This window comes from Rousettus aegyptiacus, unplaced genomic scaffold (assembly GCF_014176215.1).
Source record: "Rousettus aegyptiacus isolate mRouAeg1 unplaced genomic scaffold, mRouAeg1.p scaffold_m13_p_3, whole genome shotgun sequence".
In the NCBI taxonomy this organism is placed as follows: domain Eukaryota; kingdom Metazoa; phylum Chordata; class Mammalia; order Chiroptera; family Pteropodidae; genus Rousettus; species Rousettus aegyptiacus.
In genome coordinates, this window is record NW_023416306.1 from 149,945,371 (window position 1) to 149,963,451 (window position 18,081).

General features: G+C 39.1%; 1 protein-coding gene and 1 long non-coding RNA gene across 2 annotated transcripts; one reads left to right on the plus strand and one right to left on the minus strand.

The window, feature by feature from the left end:
• Positions 1-8,152: 8,152 nt before the first annotated feature.
• On the plus strand, positions 8,153-8,894 carry LOC118600397. Its single transcript, XR_004950034.1, has 2 exons — positions 8,153-8,380; positions 8,492-8,894. It is a non-coding gene; the product is annotated as an uncharacterized LOC118600397 (long non-coding RNA).
• A 3,171-nt stretch (positions 8,895-12,065) lies between these two features.
• LOC118615106 (disintegrin and metalloproteinase domain-containing protein 20-like) lies at positions 12,066-14,347 on the minus strand. Its single transcript, XM_036239550.1, has one exon. The coding sequence runs from the start codon at positions 14,345-14,347 to the stop codon at positions 12,146-12,148; it is 2,202 nt and encodes a 733-aa protein (XP_036095443.1). The 3' UTR covers positions 12,066-12,145.
• Between the last annotated feature and the right edge of the window lie 3,734 nt (positions 14,348-18,081).

Genomic DNA, 18,081 nt, shown 5'->3' on the forward strand with positions numbered 1-18,081 from the left:
ATTCATAAGGAAATATTATATGTGATAATGGTGATATCTCAGATCAGTAGGTCTATGCTTCATTCCTAGCCTCTTTTTGTCTCTCTTTTTTTTTTTCAGTACGTGTAGGCATCTAACTGTGATTCTCTGCCTAAGAGCTTAGTTTGTTTGTCGTGTTTGTTAAAGCTACAGAAGATTGCTCAGTGTGCATGAAATACAGGCCAGCACGGGCTATGGAGTCAGTGTACCCAGCAGCAGCCAGCGACCACGGAGAGGAAGGAGTTCGTGGATAAACCAGGTTCCTAGCTGTTCATCATCGGGAAGAGTATTATTTTTTTAATTTTAATTTTTTAATTAAATTTACCAAGGTGACACTGGTTGACAAAATTATGTAGGTTTCAAGTGTACAATGAGATAATATATCAGCTATAGATTGCATTGTGTGTTCACCACCCAAAAACAAATCTCCTTTTGTCTCCATATGTTTGAACCCCTTTACCTTTACTTATCCACTTCCCCGACTGCCCTCTTTCCCTCTGGTAACCGTTAAACTATTGTCTGTGTCTATGTGTTTATATTTGTCTTGTTCCTTTTATTTTCCACATATAAGTGACATCATGTGGTGCTCAACTTTTTCCGTCTGGCTTGTTTTGCTTGGCATGATAATCTCGAGATCCATCCGTGTCGTCACTAACGGCAGTATTTCATCTTTTCTTATGGCTGAGTACGATTCCATTGTACATATGTACCACATCTGCTTTACCCAATCATCTATCAAAGGACACCTCGGTTGTTTCCATGTCTGGGACACCGTGAGTAATGCGAGTGCATATATCTTTATGTATGAATGTCTTCAAATTTCGGGGGTAGATACCCAGAAGAGGGATTGCTGGGTCACATGGTAATTCTGTTCTTAAGTTTTTGAGGACCCTCCATACTGCTTTCCATAGTGGCTATACCAATTTCCATTCCCACTGGTAGCGTTTGAAGGTTCCTTTTCCCCCACAACCTCTCCAACACTTGATATTTCTTGTCCTGTTGATGGTAGCCATTCTAACAAGGGTGAGGCAGTAACTCATTGTGGTTTTGATTTGCATTTCCCTAAATAGCTAGTGAAGCTGAGCATCTTTTCACACATCTGTTGGCCATTTTCATATTTTGGAAGATGTGCCTTCCTGTTCGGGTCCTCTGCCCAATTTTTTATTTGGAGTGTTTGTTTTTTGTTGCTGAGTTTTATGAGTTCTTTACATATTTTAGTGGTTCGCCCCTTATTGGAAGCATCACTTACGACTATTTTCTCCCAGTCAGTTGTTTGCCTCTTTGCTTTGTTCACGGTTTCTTTTGCTGTGTAGAAGCTTTTTAGTTTAGTTTGATATAGTCCCATTTAGTTATTTTTGCTTTTACATCCCTTGCCTACCACGTCAAATTCATAAAATCCTCTCTAAATCCAAGGTTTATGAGCTTAGTACCTATGTTTTCTTCCATGCGATTTATTTTTTTTGTGTCTCATATTTAGGCCTTTGATCCATTTTGAGTTAGTTTTGGTATACGGTGACAAATAGCAATCTAGCTTCATTCTTCTGCATGTGGCTTTCCAATTTTCCCAGCACCATTTATTGAAGAGACTTTTTTTCTCTATTGTCGATTTTGGCTTTCTTGTCAAAAATTATTTTCCCATACATGTGAGTTTATTTCTGGGTACTCAGTTCTGTTCCATTGGTCTGTGTGTCTGTTCTTCTACCAATATCATGCTGTTTTGATTACTGTCACTTTGTAGTCACATTTCTAACCAGGCAGTGTGATACCTCCAGGGTTCTACTTTCTCAGGATTGCTCTGGCTATTTGGGTTCTTTTGTGATTCCATGCAAATCTGACGACCATTTTGTTCTTTTTCTTTTAAAAATGCTAATGGGGTCTTGAAGGTGATGCTATTAAATCTGTATACTGCTTTGCATAATATGACCATTTTAACCATGTTGAGTCTCCCAATCCATAAACACGAATATCTTTCCATTTCTTAGTGTCTTCTTCAATTTCTTTTAATGATGCCTTGGAGTTTTCAGCATATAGGTCCTTCACATGCTTTGTTAACATTATTCCTAGGTATTGTATTGTATTGTATTGTATTGTATTGTATTGTATTGTATTGTATTGTATTGTGTCGTGTCGTGTTGTGTCGTGTCGTGTCGTGTTGTATCATATTGTATTTACTTATTAATTTATTTATTTTCTCAATTGCAAAAGGGCCTGTTTTTTTTTAATTTCTTTTTTCTCAAATTTCATTGTTAGCATATGGGAATGCAATAAATTGTTATACATGGATCTTGTATCCTGCTACTTTTGTTGTATTTATTTCTTGTTTCTAATAGTTCTTTGGTGGAGCCTTTAGGGTTTTCTGTATACGGAATTATGCCATCTGCAGAAAGCAAGAAGTTGACTTATTCACGGTCAATGCGAGTGACTTTGTTTTTTTAATGAACTATATCTCTTTTTTTTTAAAAAAAAATGTTTTTAGGTGGAATTCTCATAAAATAAAAATTTTAAATAAATATGTCAGTGGCATTTAGGACATTCAAAATATGGTGCAACCATCACCTCTCTCTCGTTCCAAACGATTTTCAACATCCTTAGGGAAACCTTGTCCAGTTAAGCCAGTTAATCCCCACTCAAAGCCCCATGCTACTACCGAGCGTTCTGTCTCTATGGATTTACACATTCTATTTCATATAAATGAAATCATACAATATATAAGCTTTTGTGTCTGACTGCTCTCACTTAGCATAATCTTTTTGAGGTCGTAGCATGTATCAGTACTTCGTTCTTTTTATGGCTGAATGATAGTCCATTATATGGAAAGACCATAGTCTGTTTATCCACTGATGAACATTTGGGTTGTTTCCAACTTTGGCTATTGTGGATAATGCTGGTATGAACAGGCATGTACATGCATTTGTTTGAATACCTGTTTTCAATTATTTGGGGTATATACTTAGGACTGATCATTCTAAGTTTAACTTTTTGAGGAGCCACCAATCTGCTATCCATAGCTACTGCACTATGTTACATTCCCAATGGCAATGTCCCAACCCTCACCAACACTTGTTACTTTCTGATTTTTGATCAGAGTCTTACTAGTGAATGAAAAGTTCTATTTCACTGTAGTTTTGATTCGCATTTTCCTAATAATGAATGATGCTGAACATCTTTTCATGTGCTTTTTGGCCATTTGGATAACTTCTTTGGAAAAATGTCGATTCAGGTCCTCTACCCATTTTTAAAGTGGATTGTTTTGGGTTTTTATTTATTTATTCATTTTTTAGGCGTTAAGTTGCATTAGTCCCTTATATATTTTTGGATATTAATTCCCTATCAGACGTATCATTGGCAAACATCTTTTCCTATTGAGTAGGTTGTCTTTTGTTTGTTGAAGGTTTTCTTTGCTGTGCAAAAACTTTATAGATGATATAGTCCTGTTGTTTAATTTTTCTTTGTTTCCCTTGCCCAAGGTCTCTTACACAAAACAAAAATATTGCTAAGAGCAATGTCAAAGAGTTTACAGCCTACTTTTTCTTTTAGGAGTTTTATGGCTTCAGGTTTCCCATAGTAAGCCTTTAATCTATCTGGAGTTTATTCTTGTAGATGGTGTAATAAATTGGCCTGGTTCCTTTTTATCCTTTTTTTCCCTTTTTTTTTTTTTTTTGCCTTTATGTACCCAGTCTTCCCAACCTCATTAATTGAAGAGACTGTTTTTACCCCCATTGAATGTTCTTGCCACCTTTGTCATAGTTTAATTGACCCTAGAAGCATGGGTTTTTCTAGACTCTGTATTTTGTTCCATTGATCTATGGGTCTGTTTTTATGCTGTAGACTTTTAGAATGCTGTAGACTTTTAGAATAGTTTAATATCAGGCAGATTGATACCTCCAACACTGTTCTTCTTTCTCAAGATTGCTATGGCTATTCAGGTTCTTTGTGGTACCCTACAAATGAGGATTACATTTGAGTACTGTGAAAATGCCATTGGTATTTTGTTAGGGATTTCATTGAATCTGTAGATTTCTTTTGGTAGTGAGGACATTTTAACGATTTCATTCTTGCTATCCATGAGCATGGTATATGCTTCCACTTATTTGTATGTTCTTCAGTTAGTTTCTTCAATGTTTTATAATTTTCTGAATACATGTCTTTTACCTCCTTGGTTAAATTTACTCCTAGGAAATTGGTCCTTTTTGATGCAATTGTAAATGGGATTGTTTTCCCAATTCCTCTTTCTGATAGTTCGTTACTAGTGTATAAAATCCAACCAACTTCTGAATATTAGTTTTGTATCCTTCAACATTACTAAATTCATTTATGAGTTCTAATAGTTTTTTTCTGGTGGATTTTTTAGGGTTCTCTATATGTAGTGTCATGTCACCTGCAAATAACAACAGTTTTACTTCTTCCTTTGCAATGTGAATGACTTTTCTCTCTTTCTCTGATTGCTGTAGCTGAGACTTCAATGCTATATTGAATAAAAGTGGTGAAAGTGAGCATCCTTTTCTTGTTTTGAATATTACGGAAAATGTGTTTAGCATTTCCCCATTGAGAATGCTGTTAGCTGTGCATTTGTCATATATCACCTTTATTATGTTGAGGTATGTCCCCCTTGTTCCCACCTTCTTGAAAGTTTTATCAGAAATACATACTGGATTTTGTCAAATGCATTTCTGCATCTATTGGTATGATCATATGATTTTTATCCTTCATTTTAAATATGTGGTGTATCACATGAATTGATATGCACATATCGAACCATCCTTGTATCCCAGGAATCAATCCCGCCTGATCATGGTGGATGATCTTTTTAATGTATTGCTGAATTGACTTGTTCTATAATTTAGTTGTAATTTTGATGTGGTCATGGGAGGAGGATGAGTACAACATTTACTTACTCTGCCATCTTGACCAGAGCGCAGCTGTCACACTTTTGCACACGTGAAGACATTCACTCCAGGGTGTGTTTCTCTTGGGAAGCTCCAGCCAATGTTTGAGCATGTGGCACTGGAACAGGGCCATTGCTGCCCATCGTAGGAAGTATAATAGGTCATTGTGGCTCAAGGGCTCTTCCCCAGTCCAGATGAATCTGATTTAAACCTACTTCCTGATCTGAGACTCTTCCAACACAATTCTTGCTATTTCTCCCTCCTTTCTCAGGAAACGCATTGCACCTTTACGTCTCCCCCCATCTACTCTGACCCTTTCACCTTTATCTTTCTTTTCAGCTTTACAATACTTTTCATTTTTTGTATTATAGATGTCTCATGATATTATATTAATTTATGGCATACAACATAGTGATTAGACATTTTTATAACTAAGAAAGTGATCACACCAATGAATCTAATACCCATCAGACACCAAGAATTACAATATTATTGATTATACTCACTGTGCTATACTTTACATTCCCCAGGACGATTTTGTAACTTCCCATTGTAACTACTAATTTGTGTTTCTTAAGCCCTTAACCTTTTTCATCTACCCAGTAACCTACTTCTCATCTGGGAACCATCAAAATGTCCACTGTATCTATGAGTTTGTTTCTGTTTTGTTTGTTTGTTTATTTTGTTCTTTAGATTCCATATGTAAGTGAAATCTTATGTCATTTGTCCTTTTCTGTCTGACTTCCTCCACTCAGCATAATACCCTCTAGGTCGATTCATGTTATAGCAGATGGCAAGATTTTATACTTTTTATGGATGACTAATATTCCACTGTATATATGTACCACCTCTTCTTTATCCATTCATGCACTGATAGACACCCAGATTGTATCCATAGCTTGGCTACGGCAAATAATGCCTAATTTAACATATGGATGCACATGTTCCTTCAAAGTAGTGTTTTGGGTTTCTTTGGATATATACCTGGAAGTGGAAAACTGGATCCTTCTTTGTCTCTTGTTTTAAAGTCTATTTTGTCTGGTAGGAGTATTGCTATCCTCCTGTTTCTTTGTATGCTAATCATTTCACGAAGTATCTTTTTCTATCCTTTACATTTAGTCTGTGTGTTTTTGGATCAGAAGTGAGTCTCTCATAGGCAGCATGTGTAAGGTTCTAATTTTCATATCCATTCAGCCACCTATCTTTTGATTGGAACATTTAATCCATTTCCATTTAAACTAATTGTTGCTAGATCTGTAGTTATTGCCATGTTATTTTTCATAGTTTTTCTTTTTCTTCTTCTTAAGTCCCTCTAACATTTCTTGTAATATCGGTTTGGTGGTGATGAAATCCTTTAGCTATTTCCTCTCTGGGAAGCCCTTTATCTGTTCTTTGATTCTAAATGATAGCCTTTCGGGGCAGAGTAATCTTGACTGTCGGTCCTTCTTTTCATCACTCTGAATATTTCATGCCAATCCCTTCTGGCCTGCAAAGTTTATGTTAACAAATCAACTAATAGTCTTATGAAAACTCTCTTTGATGTAACTAATTCCTATAAAATTTTTTCTATATTACTTTCAGGTGTCCAGCATAAATATAAGACATTTGTATACTTTACGGAGTGATTCCTCCCAGTAAGTCCAGCACCCCTCTGGCACAATACATAATCACGGCAATATTACTGACTATATTCTCTACGTTGTACTTCGCATCCCCAAGACTATTCTGGAACTACCAATTTATACCTCTTAATCTCTTCACCTTTTTCATCCTGTCACACCCCCTCCCATCTAGCATTCACCTTTGTGTTCTCTGTCTCTATGAATTTGTTTTCATTTTAGAGTTCATTTATTTTGTTCTGTAGATTGCACATATAAGTGAAGGCATATGGTACTTGTCTTTTTCTGACTCCTTTCACTTAGCATAACTAATTGCTTTCCTCTTGCTGCTTTTAAGATTCTCCGTTTGTCCTTAACTTTTGCCATTTTCATTATGATGTGTCTTGATGTGGGCCTCTTTTGGTTCATCATCTTTGGAACCCTCTGAGCTTCCTGGACTTGTATGTCTATTTCCTTCACAAGCTTAGGAAATTTTTGCCAATATTTTTTTAAATAGGTTTTCCATTTGTTGCTCTCTCTCTTCTCTTTCTGGTTCTTCTGTGATGGAAATATGGGAAATCTTATGTTGTCCCAGAGGCCCCTTAAACTACCCTCCTGTTGATGGATCCTGTAATGTAGACTTCATTTCAGTCATTGTAGTCTTTATTTCTGACTGCTTCTTTTTTTGTTTCTATCTCCATTTTCATGTTTCTTATCTATTTGCTGAAATACTCACTGAGATCATTGAGCATCCCTGTAAACAGGGTTTTAAACTCTGCATCGAGTAGATTGCTCATCTCCATTTTGTTTAGTTGTTTTTCTGGAGCTTTATTCTGATCTTTCATTTGAGACATGTGTCTTGCCCACCTCATTTTTGCTGTCTCCCTATGTTTCTGTATATTAGGTAGGGCTGCCGAGTCTCCCAGGCTTAGCAGCGTGGATTTATGTAGTAGGTGTCATGTGGGAGACACAAGAGCAGTCTCCCTGGTCACCAGAGCAGGGTGCTCCAGGTGTGTTCCTTGTGTGGATCTTGTGTGCCTTCCTGTTGTCTTTGAGACTCCGTTGCTGTTTGCCTGTCCATGAGAAGGATTTACAATCAAGCTGATTGGTTGTAAGGACTGGCCAGGGATTACAATGGAGGAGCTGTTGTGCCCGGGGTCCTGTGGAATAGGATTCACATTAGCAGATCTCTGGTGCCTGCCCAGTGTGCCCTTTGGTTGTCATCCTTATTTGATCTCTGGTCTGGACCCCTGTGTAGTCAAAATCCGGCGATAGAGTACACCAGACATAAGGTCTCCTGGGAGGGACCCTGGCTCAGGCCAAGTTCACCCACAAACTTTTCATACTCCAGGGCAACCTGACATGAGCCACCAAGCAATCTGCAGATAACCACCACCCATTCTGGGCTTAGAGGTTCCTGAATAGTCCAAGCCATGATCCAAGGACGCTGCCACTAATGATAGGCTTGGGGCTGCACTGCATGAGTTATGGGGCACGCTGAGGCTAGATGCTATTTGTTGGCATTTTGTGAGCCTTTGAGAGACTTGAGGAAATCAACAGCATGAGGCAACATGAGCCAAAACAGGTCATTTGTATGAAAAAGCCACTGAAAGATGCACAGATGGGCCCTTTAGTTCAGTTGGGTGCGGTCTTAGGGAATCACCAGTGTTAGCCAGGGTGATGGAGACTTACATATGGTGGCTGCCTGGGTCTGCATCCTGGGAGCATGAAGAGCTCAACGAGTGACAATGGATTGTGCCAAAACTTCTGTCTGGGAGAAAGCTGCTCCTCCAGCCCTCATCTTGAAGCCAGACTATTCAGTTCCTCCTTGTGTGTCCCTGGTGCTTTGTACCTAGTTCTCCAGCACTAAAGCTCAGTGTGAGAGAGCTTGTCAGTAAGTAAGTCTGTGCATGGGCTTATTAAGAGGATTGCCTGGGATTCCAGGTGCCTTCTAACTCACTCATCCACAATGTCCTCTCTTTTTCATAGAAAGAAGTTGTGGGGACTTCTCCTCCCGAGGAATTGGAACTCTGGTCAAGAGAGCCCAGTGTTGGGCTAGGACCCCTTCCTCCTTCAGAAGGATCTCCATACCCGACATATACCACCCAATTTTTAACCACCACATGCGGATGTGGGACCGACGTGTTCTGCATCTCCACTTCTCCTGCTGGTCTCGAAGCAGCTTCTTTTACATGTTCTTAGTTGGAAAATTTGTGTGAAGCCAGACTTCAGGAAATGCTCAGTGATGGTTTTTCTGTAGTTTAGTTGTGTTTTTGATGTGTTCATGAGAGAAGGCAAGCACAGCATTTACCTACTCTGCCATCTTTACCAAAGTCTTTTCCCCTTCCCCTTTATCTTCATATATGTTTCTCTCAGTAAACATCTTGAATGTCTAACTCTCTTTGGCATCTCTTTCTCAAAACACCTGGATTCACATAGCAGTGCTGAGGGTGGTCTGACATCAAAATTCAGCTGACATCGACAGCCCTATCAAAGAAGATTGTGAGAAAATGTTAATCCTGGGCACAAAGTGGTAGTCCAATGCTGAAGAATGTAGTAATGATCACATAGGAAAAGTTTCAGGGACAGGGCAATACTCTTTCATGTGTACTTGTATAAACATTTGAAAGATATGAAAATAACAATGCCTACAAGAATGGCCGACTTGACTGGTTAATACTAAGTTGGTTTGATACCCTGTAAAAGATTATGAGAACTAGGGTAACTACCCTTGTTTGTTGAAAGTTCAAGGTTATTTGTAAATTTTAGAAAGCTGTTTGGTTGCGTATCAGAGATTCTGTCTCCTGGTAGGGAAGATTTATTGTACTTGAGGAGCAATCACAGGATTATACAGAGTCCAAGGGCTCCAGAGACTTTATATGCACATCCAGAGCTAGTCTGTCATGCTTCAAAAACACAGATATTTTAAGAGATGGTGACACCTGAGTAGCTGCCCATGAAGATATTGGTTCTGCAGATCCTTGTGAACCCTCAGAGTTTACCTCTGACAAGGAGTTTCCTTTTTTCTTACTGGCTGCTCTTCTGTGGCTGAACCGTTGTGCCATACTGGGCATTACCAGGCTGGACACTTACAAGCCTTGCTATGAAAGAAATGAGATTACACACAGGTAGTTTCAAGAATCACCTTGCCAAAGACGTCATCCTAAGAGATGGGGTGTACTCACTTCTAAAGTGAATTTTAGAAGAGGAATAAAGAACAGCTTATGCTAGGCTCCTGTAAATGCTTATTCTTCCATGGAAGTGGCAGACGAAGGCTGAGAGAAGTAGGCCTGCTCATTACATCTATTATATGAAAACAGAGGACCCATCACGAATACACTGGTAAAGATAAAGAGAACAGAGTGGAGGTTGCCAAAGGTGGAGTTTTGAGGCTTGGAAAAATGAGTAAAGGAAGACAAGTGGTAGAAATTTCCAGTAATAAAATAAAATAAGTTATACAAAAAGAAATTTCCAGTTATAAAGGAGGTATAACATACAGCATGGTGACTATCATTCATAATACTATATTGTATATTTTAAAGTTGCTAAAAGACTAGATCTTAAGTGAAAGTTCTCCTTACAATAACAAAAAAAAATTGTAACTATGGACGCTGACAGGTATTACGTCGTCTTATTGTGGTGATCATTTTGCAAAATACACAAATACCGAATCATTATAATTAAAACTGATAAAACCTTACATGTCAACTATACCTTAGCGAAACTTTTGAAAAGCGCACTGGCGCAAAGGACAATATCATCTCTAAAGTACAGCTGAATCTCTCATCTGTCGTCCAGCTCGACATTAGGACATATTTTCACAGATCGGTTTGCTAACAGCTATGGAAATAACGAGGTCTCCCATGGTAGCAGAAGTCAAGTGCCTGTACCTTTATAAACTGCATCTAGGGGACCACAATTACCATAAAATTTGTCAGAGTTGGAGAGGCAGCTAAAGGTATTGCCTATAGACACTTTTGAGGTGGTGACAGAGCATGGGATCTCAGTGGCACCCAGATGAGTAATCAAAGAGTGTACTGCTTGCCATCTACAATCAGAAGGAAGCAAAACTGGAGGACCAGGAGGTGGGAACGGTTGCACCAATATGAAAACACGATCTCTGTTCAGTTTCTGGAACAAAGTCATAAAGACAAAACCACACACACTCAAATTTATGGCACTACAAATTAAACAGCCCGAGAAAAACAAAAGTGACCTCACAAATGCACAACATATTAATACAGATTCAAACACAGATTAGATCAAAGTGAAAAAGAGAAAAAAGGTCACTGGTCCAGTTATCAAAGAGGTTGTAGAAACAGAAACAAAATGACTCCCTTCCTGGCTACTTTCGAAAATTGCCTTTGTTGAAAGGCTCCGATTTTTGTAGATCATGGTACCAAGTGTAAGGGCATTAATACGTGTTTGACACGGACACAGTAAACAGGGGTTCTGACCTGTCCTGGATGAAGATCCTGATCACTCCACCAGATAAGCTACCTGGACAAGAAGTGATGGTCTCGAGAGCTCGATACAAGGTGGACAAGTTGCGGTGTCACAGAGTGTCCATCCTATTGATTTTCTACTGCTGCATCCCTCTTATTGGCGGCTACCCACATCTGGACTCCACATTTTCAAACTGCCCAAGGCATCTAAATAGCATAAATGTAGCATTGATCATTTATCAGCCTCTGGTGTAGTGTACTTTCTCTGAAGTGATTGCTTCCTGTTTCTTTCTACCCACATTTTTGTCCCTGTGCATATATCAGTCAGTTTCTTGTATTTATAGACCTATTGTGCTTAGGCAGTTACTGAGATTTTACATGTGAGATACTACGGCATTAATAACCAGAAGTTTTATGATGTGATATATCAGTAATGTATGGCTTTTTATATTTTTGTTTTACGATAAAGATAAAGTGCTAAAATCATCATATTTTAATACCTGTGTTTAGCACAATCCAAGAATAACGAGAATAATGGGAATGTTGACAGCTGGCATGTATTAACTGCCCTTCTTTGCTGCTTTCTTTTATCATCACAAAATCCTGGATAAGTGCCTTTCACCCCTCCATGTAACATTTTGATGCAAAAACTTCGACGGAGAATGTCCGAGGTCATATACTTACCAAGCAGTAGATATGTTGAAGTTCAGGTGCCTATGACACAAAATATGATCTTCCTACGGTATCTGCCAATGGTTACTTTGTATGCTACTTATCTATCATGAAAATAAAATGAGCAAATGACAAAAATCTAGCACATAATCATTTAGGAGAACTTTTTGTAAAAAGTGCATACAAGATTTGCTATGCGTGCATCTGTAAAACTTTGAATCAACATCTTAAATAAGGACTGGTCCTATTTTTAGTGAATCTAAGAGTTCCTACTATCATCTAGAAGAATATGAACAATGTGACCACACATGAAATATTCAATAAATTGAAAGCATAGATCCTTATTAAATTGCCAAGTCATTTTATTTCAAGAGGACAACCTCAGAATACCTATAGAATACAGTAATTAATAGAGCAAGTATTATTACTACCTGTAAGTGCCAGTGTGATTTTCTCAATTCTGTTGCTTCCAGTTAGCATTGAGTCAGGTTCAATGGTTTATGTTTCTTTCCCGGTGTAATGTTCACTATTCATCTTCTATACTTAATCGTATAAGGCCTCCAACAATGACTGAAAGCAGTAAAAGCATTGAACGAATAAACATCAGGACTAGTAAGTGGTTTACGTGAGAAATGATTCTGCCGCGGAAACCTCGTTCTCTGACAGGTGGAGGAGGGCCACTATCTATACTACCACCTGGTCCTGTTCTGTTACACTCTGGTGGTCCATATCCTCGCTGACAGTGACAATGTTTCTTGTTATTGCACACCCCTCGGAAATTACATGTCTTGACATCACAGTCAAAACCCATGTCTTGATAAAAAGTACAGTTCTGTCTAAGACAGAATTGTCCTGGTCCACAGGTTGCACCATCCACTACAAGCCCAAATTCTGGCACTTCAGTCCCGAAATGTGCATCGAACCCAAAGCATTTTTCTTGTTGAGCATCTTGTACTAGTAGTTGATGAAATGTAGTGTGCTCACCTACACCAGGAACTTCTTTGACACCACTACAGTGCAACATTCCACACAAAACATCTTTTGCTTCACATTTAACAGTTTTTCCTCCTCCTCGTAACAATCTCACCCCACAATTTCCAAATCGGTCACCCAGCACATTCAATGTGCTATAGCACGCTGGAGAACCGTCTTTTATTTTGTAGCCAAACAGGGACTGACACTGCGTATTACGATCAGTACAGTTTCCTTTCACACAAACTGCTAATGTTGAGCATGGGGTTCCATCCTGGATGTAGAAATCATCTGGACAAATATGAGATTCACCGGTACAGTATTCTGGTAGGTCACAGATGCCAAGTACGTTTCTGCAAATCCATCCAGCTGCAGCGTACTTACAGTTAATACAGCAATCTCCTTCACTGCAACTACTGCCAAAGGAGAGGGTACAATCAGTCTCACAACATTTTTCCTCAGCGCACTCTCTTAGGGAGCCACAGTCACATTCTTCATTCTGATCTATGATCTTGTCACCACAACGAGGAGCTACATAAGGAAAATTATTGTATGGTACATTTTTCACACTCAAACAAGGATCCCACATGTTAACCCGTCGATGCAATCTCTCATAAGAACAATTGCTCAACATATCATTAAGACCAGGCGTAGGAGCCATGACACAGAAGGCTCTTCGAAAACATATACAACCAGGGCTGTCATGACGGAAACCCATACTATGACCTAATGTATGCGCTGCAATACCAGCAGCAAAAAATATATGATATCTTCCTACATATACATATGTTGACCCCCAGTTGGGGTTGCATATTCCATCATTATGTCCATAATATATACCTCCAGGAAGTCTGTGTCCTAGGAGAAGTACTGAAGTATCATGAGTAATGCTATTATACCACGAGTGCCATTTCCACAAACCGAACTGTTCTGTAACGCTGTAAGCATTTCCCGATGTTACGTCTATCGTATCTTTGTTTGTCCATATGCATAAAACACGTATGTAGACATTTAGAAGACCTTGTTGGTAAATGGTATGTAATATGCTGTTTAGCATCACCACACTCTCTATCGTTTGTGTCATATTAGGCCTCATCTTATATAATGAGTTAGAAACTGTATAGTGAAGTTTTAAGAATTTCCGATGCGGCCACCACAAATACACGGGGCCTGCTCTAGAGGTTTCAGCAAGTACTGCCTCTTCATATGCTTGGTTTGGATATCCCGCTTTAACGTTACACCTTTCAACCTCCGATGATCTTTTTTCTGACACGAGCAGAGAAATCACATGCTCAAATTTGGACGAAGCCGCCAGAGGTTTGATTTCATAAGTAAAGTCATCTACCTGCAGCATGCCATGCAGACCCCCATAGCAAGTGTCTAGTGTGCCCAGGGACCCAGGAACCCCTTCCAGGTAGCCGTAGTAGTAACAGTCTCGAGGAACAAAGGGGTAGTCTTCCTGCATGGCACCTTGATCATTATCGGTGATAACAGGAAATTCCCTGGGCAGCAAGCTCTTCTTGACCTTCATGTGAACCACATGTCTGCGGCCCCTGAAGCGAATCTTGTAGGAGAGCTGGGCTGGTACCCCAGCTCCACCCACCCTGTGAGACACCTTCTTGGGGATCACAACTTCAGAGGAAGTGAAGCGCCAGCCTGGTAGTTCATGGAAGCAGCAAACCTGGGACAGGAGCAGCCAGAGCAAAGGCAGCCTGAGGTTACCAGTCAGGTGGGCCTGGGCCCAGGCGGGCCCCATGAGAGAGGGAGCCTCTTACCACAGAAACTTCAGTCCAGTGGGAGGCAGGGAAGACTAACTCTGAAACAGCAACTTCCCAGCAGTGTAGTCAGGAGGAGAGCAGAGAGAGGCTGGGTACTGGGCACCCCCATACGGGGTGGAGGAAGGAGGGGGCAGCTATTACATAACAATGGTGTGCTCACTGGGAGAGGCTGTGCTCAGTGCTCTGGGATCTGGGCCTAAAGATCCCCTTGCTTTGGAAACACCACAGGGGAAGAAATAAGTGGTTTCCATGCAGTTTTAACAATTTGGTGTTATTGTTTTTTTTCCTCTCAAGCCTAGAGAAGGTAAAGGATCTACATGTAATTAAAATAACAATTGGAGAGGAGAGTGGAATTTTAAGGAGAGGATTATATACTCTTATACTTTATAAAAGTTGAATGCACTTGTAGGTGACTGATGGAAATAGAGTAAATAGATGTCGTGAGTAGAAAAATTAGAGTATATAATAATAGTTTCTTGTAGAGTGAAACTTGCACCTCCCTATGTCCCAGTTGTTCCAATCCAGATTTTCTAGACTTGTATGTGAATGTTCATAGCAGTATTGTTTTTAAATTTATTCCACAAGCAGGAAACAAACAACCAGCACTAGATAAAGGAATTGGTACGTTTGTCCAGTGGAATAATCCTTGGACCATCAGAACAAACTTCTGATGCATGTAATAAGAATGTATCTCACAGACATGATGTTGGAAAGATAATGTTACTAGAGCAGGGATACGTTTCCCTTTCAAGGTAAAAATCAAGAGAGTGGGCGAAAGTTTTGCAGAGAAATGTTTTATTAAAGCTAAAGCTTTCCCTAGAGGACATACAAATGGCCAACAAATATGTGAAAAGATGCTCAACGTCGCTAGCTATTAGGGAAATGCAACTCAAAATCATAATGAAATACCATCTCACACCAGTTAGAATCTCTATAATCAACAGGACAAGTAATAGCAATTGTTGGAGAGGATGCGGAGAAAAAGGAACCCTCGTACACTGCTGGGGGGACTGCAAATTGGTACAGCCATGATGCAAAACAGTATGAAGGCTCCTCAAAAAACTAACAACTGATCTACCATATGATTCAGCAACCCCTCTACTGGCTATTTACTGCCAAAGACTTGAAAACTCATATCTGAAAAGATATTTGCACGCCGATGTTAACAGCAGCATTATTCACAGTGGTCAGGATATGGAAGCAACTGAAGTGTCCTACGATAGATAATTGGTTAAAGAAGCTGTAGGACGTATATACAATGGAATATTACTCAGCCACAGAAGAGATGAAATACTGACATTTGTGACAACATGGATGGACCTCGAGAAAATCATGCTCAGTGAAATAAGCTGGACAGAATAAGTTGAAAATTAGATGATCTCACTTATATGTGGGATATAAAACTAAAAGCACCAAATGAACAAAAAAACAAACAAACAGAGATGCATGGACATGGACAATAGACTAGGGGTTACCAGAGGGTAGGGGTTGCAGGAGGAGGGAAGAGGTAGATGAGGTAAAGGGAGTTAAATATGTGGTGACAGAAAGAAATCTTACAATAGGAGGTGAATACACAGTATAAATCTATATATGCCTTGCTGTTAATGTGTACTTTAAAACACTGAATTGCGTTAAGCAATGTCATCATAAAAAAAATTAATTCTAAAAAAGTAGAAGTAATAAAAGTGAAATCTAAAAAAATAATATTGATTACATGTTGCAATAATCTTTTGGATATATTTTGTAAAATAAATGTACTGTTACATTATAAAATAAAATAAAATAAAATAAAATAAAATAAAATAAAATAAAATAAAAGGAATAGCCTGTTGCACCAAAGGAGGGCACTTCGAAAGAGAATGAATGTGCCCTCTCAACGTTTACAAGTATGGAGTTTCATAAGCTCTCACAGAGTGGCTGGTGCCTTGATCCTAAACTTTGTAGTCTCAAGTGCCGTGAGAAATAAAGTTGTCTTGTTTATAAGCTACCACGTCTACAGTACTTTTTTATAGTAGCCCAAATGGACTAAGGCAGGGTGGTGGATAGAAATCAAACCTCATCAAGCAGCACCCTTAAAAATTTGTGTATCCTTTTTAATGCTAAGTGTAACTCAAAAAACTTAGGGTCAGAACTTTATAAGAGTTCTGACGTCACCTTTCTTTTGACCCACTAGAGAATAGAACACATCATTACGTAATCACACACGCCATTTCTTTACCTTTCCAAAAATCATTTCAACATTCAATTGCATGTGAATGCACTCAGCTCAATATAAAGAAGTTACCGAGAACCCCTTATCTCACCTCTTTTCTTCTCTTCTGCCTCACATCTTTGAGTTGGGAAGAGTAACACCACATTAATATTTAGAAAAGAAGAACATACGGAGAGAGTTCTCGTTCAGATGGCAGGAGAGGTGAAATCTATGCTCGACTCCTCTCATGAACACATCAACATTACAACTAATCTACAGAGCGACCATCATTAAGAATTGCCGAAAATGTAGCTGAGCCCTAAAGTCCTACAACTAAAACCATTGAAAAGCAACCTGAAGTTTCAATGTTTTTCATGCAACACTGGAGGATTTTTTCAACATTAGTGCAGTGAGGAATATTTGAAAAGTTACAAGCACGCCTTGATCTCAGCCTGAAATGAATTGAGCCTGATGAAAACAAGTGATTTCTAAATATATCCAAAAAGTGATTTATGAAAGCTATAAAGGCGAATAAAACTAATTGTAATGGTAAATATTCGAAAATCGATCAATTCAAACATTGGAGATGTCTTTAGGATTACTGGGAAATGGAACAAATAGAAAGGACCAGCCATTCGGGAAAGAGTAATAGTAAGTTAACCATGTACATTTTATGTGACTGGGAAATGTCGATTGTGAGGGTAGCTGTGAGGATAGGGGTGACACTAGGATGGTCGCGTTTGAAGGGTAATTAAGCTGCTTTTAGCGTTCAGGCCCTGGAACACTACAGCCAGCAAAGACACGAGGCAGAATGTTGCATGAATTCATAAGGCACCTGAATGACCTGAGCAGGAGTGTTTCTGAACACAATTCGGAAATGAGCAGGTTTCGCGTAGTCACGTGTGTATCTTTACCCTTTCAAAATTCTCCTTCACTGTAATTGATTTCCTGTGTCTCACCTCACAAAACTTGTGCTGACTTACATTATCTCCCGGCTTCAAGCAGGGTGGGGGTGGTGGGGGCCTTTTGGGAGGAGAAGGAGGTTGGTAAGTGTAGGTGTCTTTGATATGAGTGTAGAGACATTTGGAGGCTGTTTCATTTAGTTAATTGGAGAACTTCATGAGATCTTTAATCGTGGTTGTAAAGTAAGTAAGGCTCTTAAGAATGTCATGGATTTGAATATAAGTTACTATTTTATAAGCAAATATATACTTATGGTAGAAATAGTTTCTACTGCTATAACAGAAGGACAAAAAAAAAAAAAAAAGGAGCAAGTGATACAGGAAGCCAAGCAAAACAGGACATGTGTAAAGAGGTCTGGCTGTATATGGAAATGAGACAGGATTTCATGGATTTTGTAATCATTATAATTCACACCATTGTCTATGGCAAAAAGTGGAATGTGACCATGTTTGCTCCAAAGTGGCAGTCCTGGAACAATTTGAGGGTTTTAATGAACTACCCTGTGTAGTACCCTGTGAAGCCGTGCTGATTTTGAAAGTTGCATGTTCAGAGTGACGT

Excerpts from the sequence above, each read along its gene's own strand:
- LOC118615106 (XM_036239550.1), bottom strand. The coding sequence starts at position 14,347 with ATGGGGCCCGCCTGGGCCCAGGCCCACCTGACTGGTAACCTCAGGCTG.